At 44.1% G+C, this 26,609-nt stretch overlaps 2 protein-coding genes across 3 annotated transcripts in view; one reads left to right on the top strand and one right to left on the bottom strand.

Moving 5' to 3' along the window:
- Positions 1–26,609, bottom strand: part of NLGN2 (neuroligin 2) — a 285,843-nt gene that overhangs the window by 120,623 nt on the left and 138,611 nt on the right. The window lies entirely within an intron of this gene.
- Positions 14,822–20,308, top strand: LOC141133680 (integrase/recombinase xerD homolog). The gene is made up of 2 exons (XM_073623178.1): positions 14,822–14,955; positions 17,509–20,308. Exons 1-2 carry the CDS (start codon positions 14,859–14,861, stop codon positions 18,486–18,488), a joined length of 1,077 nt encoding a protein of 358 aa, XP_073479279.1. The 5' UTR covers positions 14,822–14,858; the 3' UTR covers positions 18,489–20,308.

Below are 26,609 nucleotides of genomic sequence, written 5' to 3'. Positions count from 1 at the left end.
GTTAGTCACATTCATCTGGACTTGTAATGTGGAAAATGTTCCGTAGCTTATCCAAGAAGCTTCTTAAGTTCCAATGAGGGGTATTTTCCTGACACCCATTGGAACTGAAGAAGTGGCCTGGAAAATCTATGAAATGTCTTTAACATTATAGAACAAGTCCAGCTGAATGTGACTAACTACCACTAGATATACGTATTTCTACCTTGTGCTGGCAGCAGCATTCTCTCTACTGGCTCTAGCCATTGATGTCCTGATTCCTCTTACCTACCTCTGTATTCAAGGTTTTCCCCTCTTCTTTTGCTCCTATATTATGACTTCTTAAAGCGGAGTTCCACACAAAAATGGAACTTCCGCTTTTCGGAACCCTCCCCCCCTCCGGTGTCACATTTGGCACCTTTCAGGGGGGGGGGGGTGCAGATACCTGTCTAAGACAGGTATTTGCACCCACTTCCGGCATAGACTCCCACGGGAGTCTATGCCTCTTCCTGTCCCTCTGCGCTGTCTCCTGGGAAACACACAGGTCCCAGGAGATAGCGGGGACCAGTTACGACGCGCAGCGAGACTTGCGCATGCGCAGTAGGGAACCGGTAAGTGAAGCCGCAACGCTTCACTTCCTGATTCCCTCACCTAGCATGGCGGCGGCAGCTGCCGAGAGTCGAGGGATTTATCGGCGTCGGCTGCCTACATCGCTGGACCCTGGGACAGGTAAGTGTCCATGTATTAAAAGTCAGCAGCTGCAGTATTTGTAGCTGCTGGCTTTTAATATTTTTTTTTTAGGTGGACTCCCTCTTTCAAGTGTATATATAAAGACAAAACTGGTTAGAACCCCATGTCCAGTTACTAGGTGTAATCCTAAACTCTGACCAGTCCTTTCAGCCCTAAAACCAATCGCTGTCAAAACCTTGTAGACGTAGAACTTCTTTCTCCCATTAGTTTTACTCATCTGTCTTCTGTCTCCTGCACTAGTTCTCATCACGCCATGCTTTCTTAATGACTTCTTTCTATGTCTCTGAAGGTTCTCATTTATCCAGGTCATGGTTTATCTAGTAGTAATTCACATTCATCTGGATTTGTTCTGTAATGTTGAAGATGTTTTGTAGCTTATCCAAAAAAGTTCTTCTTTTCTAATGAGGGGTATTTTCCTGACACCCACTGGAACTGAGGATGTGTCTTCTGTCTCCTGCTCTAGTTCTCATCACACCATGCTTTCTTATTGACTTCTTTCTTTCTATGTCTGTGAAGGTTCTCATTTATCTAAGTTATGGTATATCTGGTAGTTGTTAGTCACATTCATCTGGACTTGTAATGTTGAAAATGTTCCGTAGCTAATCCAAGAAGATTCTTCAGTTCTAATGAGGGGTATTTTCCTGACACCAACTGGAACTGAAGAAGTGGCCTTGACAGTCTACGAAATGTCTTCAACATTTTAGAACAAGTCCAGCTGAATGTGACTAACTACCACTAGATATAAGTTTTTCTACCTTGTGCTGGCAGCAGCATTCTCTGTACTGGCTCCAGCCATTGATGTCCTTCTGTTTCCTCTTACCCACCTCTGTATTCAAAGTTTTCCCCTCTTCTTTTGCTCCTATAGGTGTGATCCTAGACTCTGACCAGTCTTTTCATCCCCAAATCCAGTCCCTGTCAAAAGCTTGTAGACTTCACCTCCATAACATCTCTAAAATTCACGCCTTTTTAACAAATGAAACCACCAAGCTACTCATTCACTCCCTTGTTATCTCTCACTGTGACTTTTGCAACTCCTTCCTCTTAGGCCTACCTCTCCATAGTCTATCCCCTCTTCAGTCAAATATGAATTCCGCTGCCAGATACATCTACCTTACTAACTGATTAGTGTCTGCCACCCCTCTCTGTCATTTCTTCCATTGGCTTCTGACTGCCCAGCAAATTATATTCAAAATACTAACCACAACATACAAAGCCATTCACAACTCTGCCCCCAGGTACATCACCAATCTTGTCTCCAAATATCCCCCCAAACCGTCCTCTCTGCTCCTCCCAAGACCTCCTGTTCTCAAGCTCTCTTCTTTCCTCCTCCCATGTTCCTCTCCAAGACTTCTCCAGAGCCTCTCCCATCCTCTGGAACTCTCTACCTCAATCTGTCTGGCTATCTCCTACTCTGGCTGTCTTTAGGCGATCTCTGAAAACTCATCTCTTCTGGGAAGCCTATCATGCCTCCAACTCCAACTTTTCCCCACCCTGTTAGTTTGTAGGCTCTTATGAACAAGGCCTTTTTTCCTTTTTATTTTTGTAATGTAACTTTACTGTTTCCCTTTAGATTGTAAAGCGTTGCGTAAACTGTTGGCGCTATATACATCCTGAATAATAATAAAAATAATGTCATGTTTTTATTGTGGGCTTGCTACTGCTATACTGCTCTTGGGCACTTTGCACAGTTCATTCTTCAAATAATTATGCCTGGTGACTGTGTCAGTTTTAAATCCTCTTAACTAGACACCTTATTTGAGACCCGAAGAAGGGGGCTATCGTTAAGTCCCGAAATGTGTTGGCTGTTTTATGTTTTCTTTCAAAGACATGTTTTTATATCTGCTTTCAAACTCTAGGGCCCCTAAACAAAAGGCACCCTGTTGGTGCTGAAATCAGCCTCACCTGAGCCATTGTGCCCCATTTGAATGTGAGTAACCTATGTAAACCACAACATTTTTGATGAGTAAAATCACGCACTTCAGTCATTAGTGTTCCAGGTTCTCATTGCTGTGTCCCCACTGAGGTGATTCACCCTTTCTGTGTGCCCTGGTGACCATTGTCTCAAGTACAGAAAGTGATTGTTTTAGAGTTGTTACAGGTATAGAAATTGAGGAGAAAATGTTCAACATGGACAATTGCTTAGGAGGAAATTATTTCTAATTAGAAAGAGATCTCCTCTCACTTCCTGTTAAGTCTCCTGGAAAGTAAACGAAGGGAAGTCTCCGCAACAGGAACCAGGCAGCAAAATGAAAAAAAATTGTAAAACAATTGTAAAAATTCCCCACTCCATCCAAAACTAGAAAGGAAATTAAGATTTGGTTTTACATACACTTTAACCTCTGCTTTTCTCTTTTGTATAAAAAATGTAATTCTAAGAAAGTCCATCCTCTTCCATTGTCAATTTGTTATAAGTTGGTGGAGGTCAACCATGCAGAAAGTATTATAGTTATCATTGGAACAAAATAAGCCTTCTAAGTGTATCTGTAGTTGATTATGGGTCTAGATTTTGAAAATGGAGGGTGGAAATGAACACTGGGTTTTTAGAAGGACAATCTTTTCCACCCACCATTTTTTTTTGCAGACATAGTTTCCATCTTAACATGTAGTCAACTTGACTTCACTTGGATTTTCCTGTAGGCCATTGAAGCTCAAAAATTCTGCCCCACAAATGCTGTGCTCCAATTGCCCTAAGATTTGGCTCTGCTGTTTTCTGGGCTACTAACGGGTGTGGTTTCCACTACAGTATGCTACTTATTTAGTATATTGAAACATGGAGACCCCAAGCCACATTATGGGACCCTACTTGGGTCCTTGACCTCAGACTGCATACCTCTAGCTTTAGACCTGTCTGTATGCCAAAGTGTTTCTTGACTCCTTGTCTACTTTACTTTCTATAAATCCTGAATATGTTCATCATCTTCCTTAGGTTCAGCAAGTATTCCTGAACTGCTTTACCTTAAAAACCCTTTGCAACTTCTGGCCAACCTCATGTCTCCATCACATACTCATATATTTTTTAAGCTCTCCTCTGTCCTACAAATGACCTCAAACTCCTGGCTGCACATATTCCCATGGGGTGCTTTCATTTTCAGAAATTCTCTTGCCTGCTTAAATAATTTATATAGTCCCTCAAACCCACCATCTCCATATTTCCAATCCAGCTTCTATTCCATTTATTACAGAGTAAGTAATGAAATATCTGACTGAAGAACAATTTGTTTTGCCCTCTTAGCAACCAGCCCATATTTTCCAATATTGGAGTGTCCTTTCCTTCCAAGGGAGAAACTTACTGGTTGTTCAAAGGTAACTACATAAAACCCTCTCAGACAGTTGACACACATAATTGGCAGTTATTGATCCTAAAGCTACACCTCCAAAGCTTCAAACTACTTCAGAAATATACTTGGACATTAGGGAAGCCTGGGGGTTCCAAGGTATAAAAACATACCTGTCAGTTGGAAACAGCTATTCCTGTGACGTGTCTCTTGGGTTTCCTGGGGTGTTGACATTAGCCCTCCATCAAAGTTTGATCAATATGTAGAGTGGCCTTTCTCAACATTTTACCCCAGAGGAACCCTTGAAATAAATTTCAGTTCTTGCGCAACTCCTACTAAAAGTAATTTATCAGGGGTCAGTGGGAAAAAAAATGGCCGTTATATTGGTTGTCAGAATACCACCCTTACGGGCAGCTATAAATCATCATTGGTGTCATGCCGCTGGTTATATGCAGGGCTTTTTTTCTCAAACAATAGGTGCTGGAACTCAACCACGACCCTCTAAAATCCCTCCCCCCACACACACCCTCCAAATCACATCAAATAGTGGGTGTGGTCATATTTCACAAACAGTAGAAGGGTCTTAAAGGGGCATTAAATATCAGGATTGCATTACATACAGAGTGCAGAGTTCATGGGGGTTACACACAGAGTGCAGAGCTGTCACATGTAAACACAGAAACCAGACTTCTGTGTTTATAAGTGATTGTGGTGAGCAGGCACCAAAGGGTCTGAGCCAGAGGTGGTGGAACTGAGTTCCACCATGTTCCCCCTGAAAAAAAGCCCTGGTTATATGATGTCCAGAACTGAAACTCTAATGTTTCCAACTGATAGCTGTGTTTTTATCATTCAGAGAGCCCCTCTTTGAGGCTTTTCCCTAAAGTCTCAGCATTTTTATGAAGTGGACATAAACTTTAAGTTTAGATCTGCCTTAACTATTCCTTCCTTTTGCCAAACCAGGTTGATGGTACACTTCTACCAAGTGCCAAAAATGCTTCTACGTTGTTACAGCACATGGTACCCTATCTATTTCACATTTTTCGTTGGTTCTAGCTAAAAAAACAGTGACCTAAATCCAGCTTTGGAGATCATGTTGAAAATTTGTACACCACCATCCAGATGTTGGCACTGTTCAGTCATTGACATCTCATGGAAATTCCCAAAAGAGGGCAATACCCTTGATAAATCGAACATTTAGGAATAATGGTTTGTTTCAGTAAGTAAATGTTCCTTATTGTTTGTGAACCAAGTGTTCCATGACTCTTCTGATAGAACTTAAATGCGAACATTTTCTGCAATTTTTTTTTTTTTTAAAGAATGTATGCTTTTTGGACAAATTTTACAAATAAAAATAAAAAAAATGAGAAAAAAGAAAGAAAGAAAAAAAAAGTTATGAATCCCCTCTCTCTCCCTTCGCAAGAGAATTTTTTTTTATTTTGGACTAAAAACTAAAGTAATCCCCAGAAAAAAAGGGGAGGAAGAAAATTGATGAATCAGGGAGGAAAAATAAAAGGTAAAAATCAAAAGCAATAAAAAGAAAAAAGTTGATTATTTTTGTTGGAAAAGCCAAAAAAAAAATTGAAAAAGAAAAAAAAAAAAAAGAAAGAAAAACGAATCTTTTTCCCCCAAATTTCAAACAGAAAAAGTGAAAAATCAACAAGAAAGAAAAGAGGTAAAAAAAAAATAACCGGAAGGTGAAAATAAAAATAAAAACACCTTCAAGGTTAAAGATGGGGCAAATGTTGGGGCTTTCAGGCATTCAAGCCAGCTGTGTTGGTGCATGCACGATGAATGTATAACAATGTCACAGGAAACAGGAAGTGGGTGCTGGAGGAAGTGCTTTGACTGAAAAATGGCAGCTGTCTTAAGATAGGAAACCATACACAAATGTAGAGCCTGGAAGTCATATTGGATGTGGCAATGGTATGTAATGCTGTATGTGTAATTTTCTTACCCCAGAAAAGGCTACTTAGTATAACGGTAGAGTCTTTGATATGCACACTTTAAGTCTTTCTTTGTCTAACGTGCCTCTTGTTCAGCCCTTCTTCTCCGTCAGTCACGCGGTGTCAGGTGCCAGCACTGGGATGTATATTTAGACCGTGAAAACGTAATAGTGATGCAAGGTGTGAGGATGGGAGGAGGGCGAGGAGGTGAATGGTGTTAATTGGGAGGGGAGGCGAGAATTGTTAGGAACACTCTTAACTCATGGAACCCCGGGACTTGAAGTATGTAGCAACAAAAGTAATTATTTGTAGAAGCCCCAGCGTCCTCTGTGCCTATTCTCCTGTTGCATCACGTTGTACATTACTGAAATATTAAGAGGAAAATCACATTTTTATCACATTCAGCAAGAGGCTTGAAGATTCTGATCTAAGACTTAAGCTGGCCATGCACGGGGTAGCTTCAACTTCCACTTTCTATCCACTGATCATTGCAAACAAAGTCCATAAGTTGGAACAACCACCAGAACTTGGACAGTGGTGAAGTCAAAATTCAGAAATAAATTGACAGCTTCAATGCAGTTTATTGAAAGATCCTATAAAAATGGTATAGAAACTGGAAAAATAGATGGCAGTTTCCTTGAAATTTATCTTATTTTCCACCATGTCAACTTGTAGTCCATTCAAACCATCATTTTGGGCTCTCCATTGCTTTGTGATTTTCGACAAAATGAAAAAGTAGAACCAAAAGTTCAATCACCCTATCACATTGTCAAGTGTATGGCCAGCTTAAGAATCTTGCATAAAAGACCTGAAAAATAACCTTATGAAGCTTGGACGTGAAAAGTGGTTATGGACAGTCTTTACATGTTGAAGAAACTTTACCAAGCTCAACCGCTCTGTTACCACATAGATTGCGGAGGGCTGGTGCTCAAGGCTGGTGTGTGTGCTCCCAAGGCATCAATCCATAGAAGAAATTAGCTAGCAAACCGATATTTTGAAGTTCCAAATTCTTTATTAGGCTACATTAAAAGTGGCACACAATAGCTAACTTATTTCTGGCCATCACGGCCTTCTTCAAAGCTTTGAAGTAGGCCGCCATGGCCAAAACATGTTAGCTATTGTGTGCCACTTTTGAAGGCCGTTATGGCTGAAACATGTTAGTTATTTTTGTGCCGCTTTGAAAGTAGCCTAATAAAGAATTTGGAACATAGCGGGTTGCCAGCTAATTTCTTCTATGGATTGAGTCTTCATATGTTGGCAGAATCTAGATTTTTCCGGGTCTTTACACGAATCTCAAAGAATGTCTGAGATTTAGCACCTCAGATACCTGCAATGCTCATGGATGGTTCTCTTAAGAAACCTATGACCTGGACACCTTGCAGCTCACTCATTATCCTCTGGTCAGTGAGTGAGGGGGATTTGCTGGTGATCCTGAAGGGATTATGGGGGAAAATGCCATACTCTAATAAGAGAGTGAAGTTCTTTTTCAGGACAGGAAAGGATTTCTTACTTATTAACCCCCTTGTGTGCTCCGCTAGTCAACAAAAGCATAATTCCCACCTGTTCCTGCCCACTAACTAAGCAAAGGTCTACAAATGAATTGGCGCCTTATAGGAAGCCAAAGGAACTGGTAAAATGCCCAGAGGACAATTTTTAATTGGATTATTGATAATTTAGGAAAAATATCAACAATCTTCTATAGATAGCCTCCTACTAGTCATGGTGCTCATCTCTAGAAATATACAGCCAGTGTTGAGGCCAGGGCCAGTGGGCATTCATTGGAAAATCTTGGCACAGCCATGAAAAATGGTTTGAAGTATAGATTCTCTGATGGCAGCAAAAGTTCTGGTCACAGGTGGATAACCAGAGAAAAATATGACTGGACACAAAATCTTACTCCACGTGAATGGAACACTCCAGGTCATCGCCCAGACATTCAAGCTAACAATCACAATTGTGGTTGAAGTGGTACAGGTCATTCTTTTGGCTTTAAAGAGGAACTCCAGGCAAAAGTCTGAATTTTAATAATATGCCTAACATATACTGTACATGCGACCTACTCTTACAGCTTTAATACTCAATGTGTACATTTCAACACCCATCCCCCAACATCTTGACAATGGTACTCTCTCATGGTACTCAATGTGCACATTTCAACACTCATTCCCCAACATCTTGGCAATGGTACTCTCCCATTCATTGGGTGACTGAAGAAAAGAAATTGATTCTGAAGTTCTGCTTAAAAGATCACCTTACCAACCCCAGCCTTCTTCTTAGAGGTTGGAAAAACCATCACCACATTGATGATGTCACCCTAGTGTACTTGTCTCCCGGAAGCACGTGTACAGTGTTAGACTGACAAGAGTGCACAAAGCAAAAGAGACGAGACCATGCAATTTTGTCAATTATACATACAGGTAGATTACCAACAAGCATGCAGGCAGTGCTGGCTTTTCTTAGCACTGGATGTTTTTCAAACTGACTAGCATGAATGCACCCTGTAATAAATGCTTCTTTTGTAAAATAGAGTTTATATCAGTAATAAAAAATATAAAATCATGGATTTGTAAACCTGAAAACTTTAAAGCCCGAATGAAACATTTTTATTACTGAACTAATTAAGGAGATTTCACGTAAGCCAAGGTGACCTTCCAACAGGTCAGCCAGTAGGACAAAAAGAAGTAAGTAAGATTGGCATTACCTGGTGAGGTTAGCGTGGCGTTCCCAAAACACTGGTCTATTGACACCATTTGATTTTCCTTCTTTTATCAGCAGAGACCTCAGTGGACAACTACTATATGAATACGTGGGCAGAGAAGTTGTGTTGGATCTAAGAACGACTTAAAGTGATACTAAACACTGTTTCATTTACATTCTCCCTTCTATTTCTGTATATGGATGATGCCACTGTAATTATTTTAATTAAAGTACCTTTTTCCTAATCAATATACAGTTGTCACATGACTCAGTTCTTTCCCAGCCTGTCTGCAGGGAAATAGTGGCAGGAGACGCTTTTAGTCCTCCGTTACTGATCACATGTTCAAATCAAAAAGAAAAACAGCCTTTGGAATACAGAGTAAAAATACATAATTATCAATAAACTGTTTTAAATTGACATGCAAATATATATTTGAAATCAAATCTTTATTATTTTTGGGCAATAACATGGTGTGTGGGGGGGGGGGGGGGCGGATTTCTGGCAGTCACAGGCTGGGTCACGCCCCCCCAGCCTGTGTAGAATAGGGAGGTGAAGCCTCCATCAATCAAAATGTAATATCCCGCCCTCCATTGTGTTTAGATGGTTAGTGGGCATTAAGGAGGAGGGAGGGAGTGGGCTGTCATTTACCACTGTGTATACGCCCACATGTGTGACTCTATAGTCACATGAGCTGCTTAGATGTGATAGGGTAGAAAATACACTGAAAACTGAGCATGTTCACTAGCTGCCAACACTGCTCTGCAAAATCCCCAGTTGCCGTGGGGACATGGACAGAAGGGGGAGATAGAGAGCAGCAGGATTAACCAGGATTTTTTGCAGAATACAGAAAACATGTGAGTGAGTAATACACCATTTATTGATACTTTTTAATGATGCGGGTCGAATGACACTTTAATATTTCATTGTTGCCAGTTGTGGCCCGCCCCGCTTGATAGAGTTGTGAGCTGGAAGAAACAGTGAGAGATTTAAGAGGATGAGCCAATGAACACTCATCACCTCTCTGTACAAGCCCTAAGACCCAGACTGCTCCAACTGAAGAAGATCCAGGTCTAACCATTGGACATTAGACAGCAGCGTAAAGAAATTGGCGATTCTGAGGTGACCATGCCCTAATTTGAGAAGGTTCATTAAAAACGTCCTCAAGAACATTATTTAAAGATAATGGAATAATCCACACAACATGGACAACAGCGTAAAGAAATTGGCGATTCTGAGGTGGCCATGCCCTGATTTGGGAAGGTTTATGAAAAAGGTCTTCAAGAACATAATCTAAAGATAATGGAATAATCCCCTCAACATGGACAACAGCGTAAAGAAATTGGTGATTCTGAGGTGGCCATGCCCTTATTTGGGAAGGTTCATGAAAAAGGTCTTCAAGAACATTATGTACAAATAATTGAATGATCCACACAATGCACTGCCCACCTCCTGTACGGAAAACATTAGTCTGCCGATACTACATATGGGGTGGTAATATGCATTAGATATTCTGCACAATTCTGGTGAGCAGTGTCTTTCATATGGTTTGGGTGTTGAGATTTGGTTACAGAAAACATTTGGAGGAGGACTGAACCCAATCAGTTAATGTAGATGTAAACTTTAACTGGATAACATTTACTTTGCACTGTGTTTCATTAAATAAAAATATTTTTTTCCCCCAAAAATCCTTTTTTAATTTTTTTCCATCCTTTTCTCCATCTCAGTGCTGCCGATTTTTCTCCAACAGTGGCTGGTAATCATTGCTCTGGACCTGCTTCCTGACAGTGTAGGCAGGTGCAGTCTGTACTGCCCACTGCAAGTGGCGCTCTACCAAAGTGGCAATGCAGAAGGAACTTGGTTCCTCTATGACTTCCTGTGGTCACAAGGAGAAAGGTGTCCGATTGAATGCTGCCCCCCTCATGTGACTCCAGCGGTTATCTTGGCTCAGGCAGAATGGCTAGTGTAGGGACAAGTTTCCCATCTGGCAGGGACCAGGCTTAAAGGAAGGGAAAGGTTCCAGAGGAGTACTGACAGTGTAGGGACTAGGTCAAGCCTTCCTTTGGGTGTGGACAGGGCCAGGCTGCATTCTGCTCCTCGTTGTAGACATTGTCGGCGTTCTCAAGTCTTCATACCGCGTCACAGTTCGTAAGTAGCTCTAGGCAGATGTGCCTACCCACTGGACCTGAATAAGCTGTGTGGGACCTTTCTACAATATAATTTTATTGACTAACTCGGAGTCTATGTGTTCACTGCCCGCCACACCACGCTGCACCTTGCTCACATGCACGGCCACAGATAAGGCAGTACAACTGGTCCGGTTGTACTGGGCACAGACCTAATCAGCTAAACAAAGGGGTTCAGGGCAACTTTATTGTTTGTTTCTTCATGAATGGATTTTTACTAGACCCCACCCCTGCTCCTACCTGCTTACCAGGACTTAAATTACATTTCGCTGGGCCCCATCAGTTCAACAGAGAGGCCTACGAAGTGGAAGTTTTTTTCATTTTCAGGGTGTCGGGAGTAAAGTGGCTACTTCGCTGCCCCCCAGGAAGGTGAGTGGGGTGGAGATGGGGTTGGGGGGACCAGTCAGGAAGGCTGCACAGGGCTCCATGATTTCTAACAGCATCCCTGCTCACAGGCAGACCATGCATGTGCAAGGTGTGCCACTTCTAGTTTCCACCAGACAAAGGCAGGTGCACCATTGGAAGACATCACCAGGGCTTTTTTTTAGCAGGAATGTGGGAAAATGCAGTTCCGGCATCTCCAGCAATGTGTGTTTTTAATGGCAAGGGGTGGTGTGGTGTGCTGGAGGGTCCATTTGTGCTGGCTGCTGGAGGATCTATTGTTGCTTTGGGGATCTATTGTTGAGAGATGGGTCTATTGTTGCTTGGGGGGGTCTTATGTTGCTTGGGGGTCTATCATTTCTGGGGTGGATCTGTTCCTGTATCTGTGATTTGTTGCAGGGGTCTGTTGTTGCTGGGGGGGGGACTTTATTGTTGGTGGAGGGATCTATTGTTGCTTGGGGAGGCTATTGTTGCTGGCTGCAGTGGATCTCTTTTACTGCTTTTTAAATTATCACTAACAAACTCCATAGACATTGCTTAGCACCACAAAATTATATTTGGTTCTGTTTTCTCTAAATGTGGTGCGATTGGGAGGTAGGTATGGGGTGGAATCAAGGGACGGTGTTCAGAGGTGGGTATGGTGTGGAACCAAGAGATGGTGCTTGGAGATGGGTAGGGGTGGAACCAAGGGACGGTGCTTGAAGGTGGGTATGTGGTGGAGCCAAGGGACGGTGCTCGGAGGTGAGTATGGGGTGGAACCAAGGGACGGTGCTTGGAGGTGGGTAGGGGTGGAACCAAGGGATGGTACTCGGAGGTGGGTATGGGGTGGAGTCAAGGGACGGTGCTCAGGGGTGCGTAGGGGTGGAACCAAGGGACGGTGCTCGGAGGTGGGTATGGGGTGGAACCAAGGGACGGTGCTCAGAGGTGTGTATGGGGTGGAATCAAGGTACGGTGCTCGAAGGTGGGTATGGGGTGGAACCAAGGGACGGTGCACGGAGGTGGGTATGGGGTGGAACCAAGGGACGGTGCTTGGAGGTGGGTAGGGGTGGACCCAAGAGACGATTCTCAGAGGTGGGTATGAGGTGGAGCCAAGGGACGGTACTCGGAGGTGGGTTTGGGGTGGAACCAAGGGACGGTGCTCGGAGGGGGGGTAGCGGTGGGGACAAGAGGTGACTTGGAAGAGGGTTATCACCCTGTAACAGGAACTACCTGAACATGGACCTTCACGAGAGGACCAACATAATTATTTTTATCAAAGCTGCAAGCATAAAAAGATTGAAAGTTATTTTAGGAATGAGATTTGACTTCCATTTTTATTAATGTATTCTGTTCCCCAGGGAAAGAGCACATATAGTATATTGCCCCATCTTTATATGCGCTGTCTAAGACTAGCTATGCGGTTCTGCGCTCCTCCATCCACGGCTGTCTAACAATACAGATAGCAAGGAAGACGACTTTGACAAATGGCTCTTTTTTCCGTCTTTAAACACTTGCCGGCTTGCCCGGAACATTTCAGCTGACAGATTGCCCATCCTCCCTCTGTTCCTCGTGAGATGATTGTCTTGGGCAAGTACTTGGAGAGACAAGTAAAGTGCTGTTGTCAAAGGGGACAAAGTACATGTAGTATTTTGCTCCATTTTCCTATGTGCTGTCTAGGGCTAGCTGTGAGGTCAGACAGGGCGCTGCTCCTTCCTCCATGGCCATCCAACAACAAAGCCAATCGACAGGCCCAGTATCACCACCACGTTCACATGACGGGCCCCGTTAATGTATATACAGTATCTCACAAAAGTGAGTACACCCCTCACATTTTTGTAAATATTTTATTCTGTCCCCTCAAAATAACTCATCACACAGCCATTAATGTCTAAACTGCTGGCAACAAAAGTAAGTATACCCCGAAGTGAAAATGTCCAAATTGGGCCCAATTAGCCATTTTCCCTCCTCAGTATCATGTGACTCGTTAGTGTTACAAGGTCTCAGGTGTGAATGGGGAGCAGGTGTGTTAAATTTGATGTTACCGCTTTCACTCTCTGATACTGGTCACTGGAAGTTCAACATGGCACCTCATGGCAAAGAACTCTCTGTGGATCTGGAGAAAAAAAATAGAATGTCCTGTGGTCTGATGAGATCAAGATAAACTTATTGGGTTCAGATGGTGTCAAGCGTGTGTGGCGCCAACCAGGTGAGGAGTACAAAGACAAGTGTGTCTTGCCTACAGTCAAGCATGGTGGTGGGAGTGTCATGGTCTGGGGCTGCATAAGTACTGCCGGCACTGGGGAGCTACAGATCATTGAGGGAACCATGAATTCCAACATGTACTGTGACATACTGAAGCAGAGCATGATCCCCTCCCTTCTGAGACTGGGCCGCAGGGCAGTATTCCAACATGATAACGACCCTAAACACACCTCCAAGATGACCACTGCCTTGCTAAAGAAGCTGAGGGTAAAGGTGATGGACTAACCAAGCATGTCTCCAGACCTAAACCCTATTGAGCATCTGTGGGGCATCCTCAAAACGGAAGGCGGAGGAGCGCAAGGTCTCTAACATCCACCAGCCCCATGATGTCATCATGGAGGAGTGGAAGAGGACTCCAGTGGCAACCTGTGAAGCTCTGGTGAACTCCATGCCCAAAGAGGGTTAAGACAGGCTCTAAAATAATGGTGGCCACACAAAATATTGACACTTTGGGCCCAATTTGGACATTTTCACTTAGGGGTGTACTCACTGTTGTTGCCAGTGGTTTAGACATTAAAGAAAAGCCTGGAGCAACAGCATGCAATGCTGTAGGCAAAGGGCGAACATGACAGTGGGAACAGGGTAAGGGTTAATGTTTGAGGATTATGGTGGAGCCGAGGGGGAGGGAGAATTAGGGGAGGGGACATTTAAAAGGGCTTCCCGCTCTGGGAGGGATAGCAGAAGATCGTGGAAAGTTCAGGGAGCAGGTCAGTGCCACACCATGTCTGACTTAGAAGGGCTCATGTCCCAGTTAAGGGAAGAAGCGGCGGTGCGGGGGGCGGAATGGCTGCAGGAGACCATCTCAGCAGCGATCCGGGCTCCCAGCGCGCCAGCTAGTGAGGGAGAGAGAGGCAGTCACAGAGCGCGCCGCTCCCGACCGCCTGAGCGGTTCTCACCGGACCGCGTTACTAATTCACAGCGGCACCCGGGTAACATGGTGACAAATGTACAGGGGGGCCCACCAGCGAAACGATCGGCGGGAAGAGAGCGGGTCAGCGGGCGGGCGGCCCCGACAGGACAGGAGAGGATCCCAGCAGGAGGACGGACAGGAGATAGGCCCAATAGTGGCAGACGCGCGGGGAGCGCAAGCCCCGCCCCCAGGAAGACGGCGGTGAGCTCCGCCATCGCTGCCAATGCAACGCCTGCAGTTGTCCCTGGGCCTTCCAGCGCTTCGGCAGGGGACAGGCAGGATAGAGGGAGGAACAGGACTGGATTACTACCAACCAGAGCGGAGGCCGGCAGGACTGCGGTAGCCCACACCGGTCCTGGGAAGGCTGTCCGGAAGTCAACGGGCGGATTCGCTGCGCGGAGGAAGGAAAGGATGGCGGGTAGTGCGGCAGCCGCGGTCAACGTCCCAGGCGGGCCAGTATCTGATGCGGAAGAAGACGCGGGTCGGAGCGAGGGAGAAGAGATGTCCGGATCGGAAGAGGAGACGGCCCAGCTGCACAGGAGGATGGGGCCAGGAGAAAGCAGACGGTCGGCTGATGGGGCGACACCTATGCAGCCCGGTGAGTTAACACATGATACTGCAAATGCTAGTTTAAATAATGCAACAGTGTCAGGAGCTGGGGTTGGAAGTTCGGTGGAAAGTAGGGTAGGAACTGACAAGGGGGGAGGTGCTCCGGGATTTTTGGGTTTTTTGACAGGAATTAAGGAGCTTGTACAGAGGCTGGAGGCAGCAGAGAAGCCGGCGGGGGGGCCAATAGCTGCATGGGTACCGCAGACGGAAAAGGAATTAGATAACGCAGGGCGGGGGGCCATACCTACAGTTGCAGCCGATGTCGCGGTGCCGGCGCAGGAGGCCGTGGCGAGCGTAGCAGCGCAGGGGAAGGACAAGGCGGCGCAGTCAGGGGAGGCTGCGGCGGGAAAAGATATTGTTAGGTTGGCGGACGCAGCCCGCTGCGAGGTGTACGTCTGCTACGAAGGACCGTTGGGGGCTCACCTGAAACAGGAGGTTCGGGAAAAATTATGGAAGGGTGAGTATGTTGAAATATTTTCATTACTGCCCTTGGAAAAATTCAACCTCGATAGAGTCAAGCCGGATGATTCCAAAAAGGAAGACGAGGAAAAGAGGAGGTATAGGCTGATACCTCGGACATTTACTAATTGGTTGCAAGCGTTTGCAATCATGGCTAGTGTGATAGGGGAAAAACAGCCGGAACATTGTTCGGCGCTTTTCTGCTATCAGGACGCAATCGGGGAAGCGTATAGAGTATATGGGGGTACGGCATGGTTGAGGTACGACGAACAGTTCAGGCAGCGGAGAGCAGTGCGCCCGGAACTACGTTGGGACCACAAGGACATCAGTCTGTGGATGCGTTTGATGACGACGGCGAGGGCACCGAATCCGTTTTTTCAGGGGGGAGCCGGTGGACCGTCAACCCAGGGACATGCGGCTGGAAACAAAAAAGGGGTCTGTTGGCAGTACAATTCCGGGGTTTGCAGGTTCGGAGGATCATGTAAGTTTAAACACGAATGCTCCGGCTGCGGGGGAACACATCCGTCATCCAGGTGTTTTAAGCAAGGAAAAGGTCGTCAGGGAGAAGCTGGGAACAAAAGGGAGGACTCCGGTGATGGTGGAAAGGATGCGACCGTTTCTCGGTAAGTACCCTGACAGGCAAGCTGCACGGCTATTAGAAGAAGGTTTTACGGTAGGATTTAGGATTCCATGCAATCTAGCAGCTGTCCCCCCAGTACCCAAAAATTTAAAGTCAGCCTTGCAACATCCGGAAGTGGTTTTGGAAAAACTACAGAAGGAGGTTGCATTGGGTAGAATGAGCGGACCTTTTCCAGTGGCGCCAGTGGCGGATTTGGTGGTATCACCTCTAGGGGTGGTGCCCAAAAAAGAGCCCAATAAGTTTAGGCTCATTCACCACTTATCCTTCCCAAAAGGGGGATCCGTGAATGATGCCATTGACCAAGAAGCGTGCTCAGTGACGTATACGTCGTTTGACGCTGCGGTGAGGTGGGTGCGCCACTACGGAAAAGGGGCGTTGATGGCAAAGGCAGACGTGGAATCAGCTTTTCGACTCCTGCCAGTGCACCCCGAGAGCTTTCGGTTACTGGGGTGTCATTGGAATGGGGGATTTTACGTTGATCAATGCCTACCGATGGGTTGTTCGGTATCGTGTGCGCTGTTCGAACAATTCAGCTCCTTTGTAGAGTGGGTAGTAAGGGATGTATCCGGAGTGAATTCGCTAATTCACTACTTGGATGATTTTTTATGCATTGGCCCGGCGGATTCTAGAGTCTGTGCAGTGCTACTAGCGTCACTACAGCACATAGCAGAAAAATTTGGCATTCCATTAGCAGCCGATAAGACGGAGGGACCCTGCTCGGTCATCACGTTCTTAGGTATTGTATTAGATTCGGATGCGATGGAATGCAGATTGCCTGAGGAGAAATTGGAAGATTTGCGGAAGGAAGTGGCAGGTTTGATAGGTCTGAAAAAGGTACAACTGAGACGGTTACAATCGGTTTTGGGCAAGCTGAATTTTGCTTGTCGCATATTACCGATGGGGAGAGTGTTTAGTCGCCGGCTGGCGGCCAGCACGAGTGGGATCAAATCCCCAACTCATTTTGTTCGTTTAGTTAAAACACATAGGGAAGATCTCAGGGTCTGGAATACCTTTCTGGAATCCTTTAACGGTAGGGCAATGTGGATGTCGGGTCCAGTCAGCAATTTTGACTTGGAACTATTCACTGATGCCGCTGGATCAACAGGTTTTGGGGCGTTCTTTCAAGGGCGATGGAGCGCAGGTCCATGGCCTCAATCGTGGGTACAAGAGGGTTTCACGAAGAACCTGGTATTGCTGGAACTGTTTCCAGTGGTACTGGCAGTTGAGTTATGGGGCGCATCGTTCAGGGATCTGAAAGTGCGTTTTCATGGGGACAACATGGGGGTGGTGCAAGTGATAAACAGGGTCACGGCGTCATCTCCGCCGGTGATTAGGATGCTGCAACACTTAGTGTTAAGATGCTTACAACTGAATGTCTTCATTCATGCTGTTCACTTACCGGGGGTGGAAAACGTAATTGCTGATGCGTTGTCTCGCTTCCAGTGGGACAGGTTCAGAGAGTTGGCGCCGGAAGCGGAGCAACAGGGGGTGCCTTGTCCAGACTGGCTGTGGGAGATTGCACTGGAGTCGTCGAGGGATGGATTAAGCGGTCGGTAAGTGGGGCTACTTGGGCAGCATACAATAGGGTTTGGCAGGAATGGATGTCCTTTGGGCGAGCGTTGAGGGAGGAACTTGTAGGGCAAGGAGTGCGTTCGCTATTACTGTATTATCTGGCAAGAAAATTTAACGAGGGTGCGTCGGTATCTGTGATCAGTATACAGCTAGCTGGTTTAGCTTTCCTTTTTAAGCTACAAGGGCAGCCCGACTTCACCAAGGACTTTTGGGTGAGACAGGCGTTGAAAGGTTATCGGAGGGCGGCGGTTCAGCGCGATTCAAGGAGACCAGTAACTTTCGAGATACTGGGGGGTATTGTGGAACAATTGAGGGGGGTCTGTTCGTCTGATTACGAAGTTAGCTTGTTTAAGGTAGCTTTTGTATTAGCATTTTTTGGGGCATTCAGGATAGGGGAGTTGGTTAGCCCTTCAAAAACAGTGCAAGGAGGAGTTGGTTGTAAAGAGGTTACACTTGAGGAGGACGGGGTATCGATATTCCTACGGAAGTCGAAGACAGATCAGGAGGGGAGAGGCAGAATGGTGCGAGTTTATTCCATCCTGGGATCCCCTCAGTGCCCAGTGGGTGCAGTACGGGAATTTTTGAAAGTGAGGCCGGACTGTCAGGGCCCTTTATTGATACATGCAAATGGAGATATGTTATCGCGTTTTCAGTTTATTGCTGTTTTTAGAAAATGTTTGCTTGGGCTGGGACTTGAGGAGCGGGAATTTTCATCACATTCATTCCGGATAGGTGCCGCAACAGAGGCGGCCAGATTGGGTATGGATGTGGAAACAATAAAACGGATTGGGCGGTGGGAGTCTAACAGATTTCAATCTTATGTGCGACCTCAACTAGCGGTAAGATTGTAAGGAGTTAGGTTGTTTTTGTGGTTTTATGGCCGGTGGGACAGTAGTTAACTGGTCAATGTTGAGCATGGTTTGTTTTCTTTTAATTTCAGGTGCAGCTCCAAGAGTGGTCTGGATTATGGGCCATTCTTATGTGTGTTGGGGGGCTCGGAGGGGAGACGCCCGACCTGAGGGTAGGCAGTTAGGTTTTGATAGACGGGAAGTGTACTTAAAATGGTTTGGTATACCGGGGATGTTGTGGGGCAGGTTGGTTCAGGAGGTACAACGTTATGCAAACAGGGAGGGCCCTCCGGATGTGCTGGTAATACATGTGGGCGGCAATGATCTTGGTATTCGCTCAATGATAGACATTACGCGAGACATTAAATTTGACGTCTGGCGCTTAGGGAAGGAATTTCCAAAAATGATCATTGTCTGGTCGGACATGGTTGCACGCATGTGTTGGAGAATGGCCAGGTCAGTGGAGGGGGTGAATAGAGCTAGGAAGAAGATTAATAGGGAAGTGAGTAAATTTGTGGTTAGTTGTGGAGGGTTGGCAATCAGGCATATGGAACTGGAATTCGAGACATGGAGGTACTTAAGACGAGATGGGGTACATCTTAATGAGGTGGGGACGGATTTGTGGGCTTTGGGCATACAAGACGGTATACAGCGAGCTATTCGGGTGTGGAGGAGCACCCAAGAGTAAGGTATTACTATTGGGATGCTTTGGCGGGCGTTGGTCTGGGCAAGGGAAGGAAGATGGCTAAAAAGTAAGAGTGGGGATCCAACGTTGATATGGGTCCGGAGGTTTTTTGGTTCCCGGTTAGCCGGGAAGTGATATGGGGCACTGCAGTCACGGCAGTCTCTGAGCCAGCTTGTCGGCTTGAGGCCTATTGGAGATTTTTGGTTTAGGGCTGCAGTGCTATAGTTGTTATGGCCATCAGATGGATTTGCTAAAGCTATTGCTCAGACCAACGTTCTTTTTGATCCAGGTTGCATAACAGATGTTTGTTTTTCTTGATGACGGAAGTTTTATATTTTTGATAATATAATTTTATGTTAAGTTAATAAAGTAGGCTGCTACGGCCTTTGTTTTATACTCCAGAAGCTGGTGTGGTCTCATTATTGGGAATAGGAGTATAATGGTTGGGTAATGTTTAATAGACATCTGTTATCCAATAGTCAAGAAAAGCCTGGAGCAACAGCATGCAATGCTGTAGGCAAAGGGCGAACATGACAGTGGGAACAGGGTAAGGGTTAATGTTTGAGGATTATGGTGGAGCCGAGGGGGAGGGAGAATTAGGGGAGGGGACATTTAAAAGGGCTTCCCGCTCTGGGAGGGATAGCAGAAGATCGTGGAAAGTTCCCGCCCACCCTCCCTAGTAATAAGATATGTTATTGTCGTTGGGTTTGTGGTTTTTCTTTTGTCAACAGGTGAAAGAAGAGAGATTGTCGTGGCAGTGGCGGGCGTTGGTCTGGGCAAGGGAAGGAAGATGGCTAAAAAGTAAGAGTGGGGATCCAACGTTGATATGGGTCCGGAGGTTTTTTGGTTCCCGGTTAGCCGGGAAGTGATATGGGGCACTGCAGTCACGGCAGTCTCTGAGCCAGCTTGTCGGCTTGAGGCCTATTGGAGATTTTTGGTTTAGGGCTGCAGTGCTATAGTTGTTATGGCCATCAGATGGATTTGCTAAAGCTATTGCTCAGACCAACGTTCTTTTTGATCCAGGTTGCATAACAGATGTTTGTTTTTCTTGATGACGGAAGTTTTATATTTTTGATAATATAATTTTATGTTAAGTTAATAAAGTAGGCTGCTACGGCCTTTGTTTTATACTCCAGAAGCTGGTGTGGTCTCATTATTGGGAATAGGAGTATAATGGTTGGGTAATGTTTAATAGACATCTGTTATCCAATAGTCATGGCTGTGTGTTATTTTTTACTTTGAGTTATTTTGAGGGGACAGCAAATTTACAGTTATACAAGCTGTACACTCACAACTTTACATTGTAGCAAAGTGTCATTTCTTCAGTGTTGTCACATGAAAAGATAGAATAAAATATTTACAAACATGTGAGGGGTGTACTCACTTTTGTGAGATACTGTATATGATTTCAGTGATTGGGTACTCTATACTAGGCTAACTGCAAGGTTTGCTTCATACCAGGAGCTGTAGGCTAGGGTTGCCACCTTTTCCTCAAGATAAACCCGAACACTTTAGTGGAACACTGCAATTTTTGGTCTCTAAGGGGGTGGGGGGTCGCTGATATAAGAAGACTCTGATCTAATAGGGGGTCTCTAAGGGGGTGTTAATATCAAGGGATTCTGATATAATGGGGATCTGTAAGGGGCGGGGGTGCTAATATAAGGTGACTCTGATATAATGGGGGTCTCTAATGGGGATGTTGACTGCTGATCTAATGGTTGGTCAGCATTAGATCAGCAGTCACCATTAGAGGTCCCTTTTAGCTCACAGTGCCCTTATATCAGTGCCCCCCCTTCTTTAGAGACCTCCATTAGAGAGAGACCACCACCTTATAACAGCAACCACTGACCCCTTCTATAAGACTGTCTAACTCCTTACCGACATGAGGCACTCTGCAGAAGCGTCACCGGTTGCTAGGACACCAGTGGTCCTAGCAACCAATGATCATTCAGTCGCGCGCGGGAGGGGGGGGTTTGGGCTTGTGCCGGCAGAAGGAGAATGCAGAGCAGAGAGCACACAGAAGAGTAAGAGCAAGGGGTAGGCGACAGGAATTCCTGAGGATACCCCACTGAGTTTCCTGGGACAGATTTACCTGACCGGACTGGAGGTATGTGGTGTCCGGGGTTCAGGTTGACAGAAACCCCAACACAAGTTGTAAACCTGGACTGTCTGGGTCAAACCCGAATAGGCGGAAACCATACTGTAGGCAGGTGCAGTCTATTTTTTCCACTGCAGGTGGCGCTCAACCACAGCAGCATTGCAGAGGGAAGTCAAGTCAAGAGGATCCTATTTCCTCTATGTTTTCCTGGGTCACAAAGTGCAGCTATCCAGTTGGATGCTGTCACCCCATGTGGCTCTGGCCGCCATCTTGGGTCAGGCAGAGTCTACTTAAGACCCTGGCCTTCGGGAGTCAGGGACAGCCTCCCCGCTTGGGTACGGACTGGCCAGGCCACATTCTGCCCCTCAAGACAGGTGCTGTCAGCACAGCTGAGGTCTTCTGCTACTACTCATGGCTGTTACATCCTGTGAGTGCTCCCGGTCGGTTTTCCTTCCCGTCTGGCTTGTTGTGTATTTCTGAACTTCAATTACAATATAATCCTGGACTCTGACTGTTTTCTGCCACCGCTGCACCACGCTGCACCTCCCCACATTCCTATATTCCCCTGCTCTATCAATTAACTGCTAGACCCATTAAGAACTACCAGTTTTAAGCATAGGGGAACATGTGCCACTGTCCCTTCCTTCTGCAATACAGAGCATGGCATCTCATTAGGCAACCACCAAGCCCAGGGCCTGCCATGGGAACATGGTAGCGGTGTTGACTTGTGTGCCTACAGGTTCACTTTAACCCCAAAGCAGCTGCACTTAACTTACAGGGTACTGACAGCATTCCCTCCAAATCCACGCTGCCCCCTACCTACACTACCGGTGTCCAATCCCCAAAACAATCCTCCTGGCTTTGTTACAGTGTCATGACACCAGTATCCCAATGTTATCATGGCAGCCACCCGTCCAATGTGGTGCTGGTGGTAGGATTGGTTCGTTTCATTCCGAATTGAAATTCTGACAAATTTTAGTTTTTTTAGAAATTTGAATGTATCCGAATTTCCAAATTACAATAGTACCGAATTTAAAACGAATCCGAAAAATAACGAAAATAATATTCGGACGAAATTTAGGTGCGAATCGTTTTCGAATTTGAATAATATTCAAATTTCCAAAGAGGATAAAAAAGGAATAGAAAATAAAGGGATAGAATAGAAAAAAAAATAATAGAAGAGAAAAGAATATAAGGATTGAAAACGAATCCGAAACAACGAAAATAATATTCGGACGAAATTCGGGTGCGAATCGCTTTCGAATCTGAATAATCTTCAAATTTCCAAAGAGGATACAAAAGGAATAGAAAATAAAGGGATAAAATAGAAAAAAAAATAATATAAGAGAAAAGAATATAAGAAATTAAAACGAATCCGAAATAATGAAAATAAAATTCGGATGGAATTCGAATCGTTTTCGAATTCGAATAATTTTCAAATTTCCAAAGAGAATAAAAAAAGGAATAGAAAATAAAGGGATAGAATACAAAAAAAAATAATAGGATAGAAAAGAATATAACAGAAAATAAAAGAATAGAATATAATAGGTAAAACAGAATAAAATAGAATAGAAAATAAGAGAACAGAATAGACTAGAATATACTATAAGCAAATAGAATAGAATAGAATAATATAGAAAGAATATAACCATCTTCTGAAATTCGAATTTCAAATAGAATACAGTAAATTTGAGTTTGAATACATGAGAAAAGAATAGGATAGAAAAAAATAGATTAGAATAGAATTGAAAATAACAGAATTGTATAGAAAAAAATAACAGCTTGGAATAGAATAGAAAGAATATAACCATCTTCCGAAATTCGAATTTCAAATAGAATAAATCTGAATTTGAATACAGGAGTAAAGAATAGGATAGAAAAAAATAGATTGGAATAGAATTGAAAATAACAGAATAGTATAAAAAAAAAACAACAGCATGGAATAGAATAGAAAGAATATAACCATCTTCCGAAATTCAAATTTCGAATAGAATAAATTTGAATTTGAATAGAAAAGAATAGAATAGAAAATAAAATAATAGAATAGAATAGAATAAACAAATAGAAAAAGAATCTAATTAAAAAAAACAAAACAATAGAATAGAAGAAGAAGAAGAATATAACCATTTCCCAAAATTCAAAGAATAAATTTGAATTTGAATAGAAAAGAATAGATTTGAATAGGAAGATGCTCAGGACTGTAACAGTCTATTCTATTCTATTCTGTTGTTTTTTTCTATACTATTGTGTTATTTGCTATTCTATTCTACTAAATTTTTTTCTATTTTATTCAAATTCAAATTGATTCTATATGAATTTTGGAAAATGGTTATATTATTTCTATTCTATTCTATTGTTTTTTTTTTTAAATTCTATTCTATTCTTTTTGAATTTCAGAAGATGGTTATAATATTTCTATCTAATTATATTCTTTTTTTATTCTTTTCTATTCATTTCTATTCTATTCCATTCTGTTCTTTTGTTTTCTGTCGTATTTTGTTCTGTTTTACTTTATTATATTCTATTATTTTATGTTCTGTTATATTCTTTTCTATTCTCTTCTATTTTTTTTATTCTATTATATTCTATTTGAATTTCAGAAGATGGTTATAATCTTTCTATTTAATTATATATTTTTTTAAATTCTTTTCTATTCATTTCTATTCTATTCCGTTCCATTCTGTTCTTTTATTTTCTGTCCTATTTTGTTCTGTTTTACTTTATTATATTCTATCCTTTTATGTTCTGTTATATTCTTTTCTATTCTGTTCTATTTTTTTCTATTCTATTTCTTTATTTTCTAATCTATTTCATTCTCTTTGTAAATTGGAAAACTATTCGAATGCGAAAACTTTTCTAAATTGATTTGAATCTATCCAAATTTGGATCGAAAAATTTGAATCAATTCGAATACGAATAAATGAATTCCGAAAACAAATTAACCGGTTTAAAGAAATTTAACTAAACGAATTTATGTAAATAACGAATCAAAAAAAAAACGAAACAAAACACATTTTTCCGTTCTGCACATGTCTACTGAATAGACACTCAAGTGAGGATCGGATGATTTTGGCAAACCCTATAGTGAGCACCTTGGATCCTCATTACTGATTACAGATATTTGCCGTTTTGGGTGATTCTTTGATAGCAGCAATGGAAGGTGGTAAATCATGGAGGACATCTACCCCACCTATGGCTGAGGGAAGCAGCATGGACAATCCTACAGTAGTTGTGGCCCTCTGTGATCATCTCTGTTCACAGAACAGGTCAACAGGGAGATAAGTGCAATTGGTCGTGGGCATGTCGCCCCTGCCCTGTCAAAGGAAAACACAGGCCGGGACAGCCATGCAAACTGGGAAATCAAACCAAAATCCTGTACATCAGTTTGTCCCTATGCAAAAATAAAAATGGCTGCCCGCCCTTCCGTAGCGCTAAGAAGGAGGGTAAATCCTATGGCTAGGGGGAAGGGCAGACAGACTGGTTAGAGTCAAGTCTCATCAAAAGTCTGAAAAATGGGGAGTAGAAGCTGAGCTGTGGACTTATGCTGCACAAAGGTGTCCCAGACTAATTTGAGCCCATCACGTACAGCTATCAATGTGTTGGTGGGACAGTCTCGGTTTTCATCTGACAACCGATAGGAAGCTCAAATGAGGATCACATGATTTTGGTTAACCCTAGGAGGCAGTAATAAGCAGCTATCAATGTGTTGGTGGGACAGTCTCGGTTTTCATCTGACAACCGATAGAAAGCTCAAATGAGGATCACATGATTTTGGTTAACCCTAGGAGGCAGTAATAAGCAGCTATCAATGTGTTGGTGGGACAGTCTCGGTTTTCATCTGACAACCGATAGGACGCTCAAGTGAGGATCAGATGATTTCGGTTAACCCTAGGAGGCAATAATGAGCAGCTGTCAATGTGTTGGTGGGACAGTCTCCGTTTTCATCTGACAACTGATAGGATGTTCAAGTGAGGATCAGATGATTTTGGATAACCCTAGGAGGCAATAATGAGCAGCTGTCAATGTGTTGGTGGGACAGTCCCGGTTTTCATACCTTGAAATTACTCTAATTAATATAAGCAGGTCATTTGAAGCCAGGTGAATGAACCTAAAGCCGCACGGTGACCATAGATGGACCGGTATACATCCCTATCCCAATCTGACAACTGATAGGATGCTCAAGTGAGGATCAGATGATTTTGGATAACCCTAGCAGGCAATAATGAGCACCTGTCAATGTGTTGGTGGGACAGTCTCGGTTTTCATCTGACAACCGATAGGACGCTCAAGTGAGGATTAGATGATTTCGGTTAACCCTAGGAGGCAATAATGAGCAGCTGTCAATGTGTTGGTGGGACAACATCGCTGCCCTGTTCCAGCAAACACAGGCAGGGACAACCATACAAATAAAAAGAGAATTGTAGGCCTATAAACCACTTTGTCCCTATGCTAAAATAAAAAATGGCTGCCCGCCCTTCCGCAACGCAAAGAAGGAAGGGAAATTCTGTGGCCAGGGGAAAGGACAGACAAACTGGTTAGGGTCAATGTCTCATCAAAAGTCTGAAAAGTAGGGAGTAGAAGCTGAGCTGTGGACTTATGCTGCACGAAGGCGTCCCAGACTAATTTGACCCCATCACGCACAGCTATCATAGTGCTGGTGGGACAGTCCCGGCGTTTCTTACCCTGAAATGACTTAATGTATGAAGATCAGTGCAAGCTGACTGACAGGGGTTCCAATCACTCTCCACTCTATCAAAAACTAAAAAAAATGTTTTGCCTTAAGTAATACTTTAATAACACCTTAACACGATGTCTTAGTACTTAACCCTTTACTAAAACTTCACTACCTGCCAGTAAACCACCCAAGGAAGGAAGCCCTATAAGTAATGCCGCGTACACACGAGCGGATTTTACGGCAGACTTTGCCCGGTGGACTTTTCGACGTACTTTACGACGGACTTTCTGAATGAACGGACTTGCCTACACACAATCCATCAAAGTCCGTCGAATTCGTACGTGATGACGTACGACCGGACTAAAACAAGGAAGTTCATAGCCAGTAGCCAATAGCTGCCCTAGCGTGGCTTTATGTCCGTCGAACTAGCATACAGACGGCGGACTTTTCGACCGGACTCGATTTCGACGGATTCATTTAAAACATGTTTCAAATCTAAGTCCGTCCAACTTTTGAGAAAACAAAGTCCGCTGGAGCCCACACACGATCGAATTGTCCGACCAAATCCCGTCCGCCGGGCAAAGTCTGCCGTAAAGTCCGCTCGTGTGTACGCGGCATAAGCCACCCTAAAACCCGACACTAAATGAAGCCCCTCTATAAGAAAGT

Source organism: Aquarana catesbeiana, linkage group LG03, assembly GCF_042186555.1.
Source record: "Aquarana catesbeiana isolate 2022-GZ linkage group LG03, ASM4218655v1, whole genome shotgun sequence".
In the NCBI taxonomy this organism is placed as follows: domain Eukaryota; kingdom Metazoa; phylum Chordata; class Amphibia; order Anura; family Ranidae; genus Aquarana; species Aquarana catesbeiana.
Note: the sequence above shows the minus strand (reverse complement) of the source record. Positions and strands in the feature narration are given on the sequence as shown.

Coding starts and splice junctions, on each gene's coding strand:
- LOC141133680 (XM_073623178.1), top strand. CDS start 14,859: ATGTCCGGATCGGAAGAGGAGACGGCCCAGCTGCACAGGAGGATGGGG. Junction 14,956..17,508: donor GGCGACACCTATGCAGCCCG/GTGAGTTAACAC, acceptor TCTCGCTTCCAG/TGGGACAGGTTCAGAGAGTT.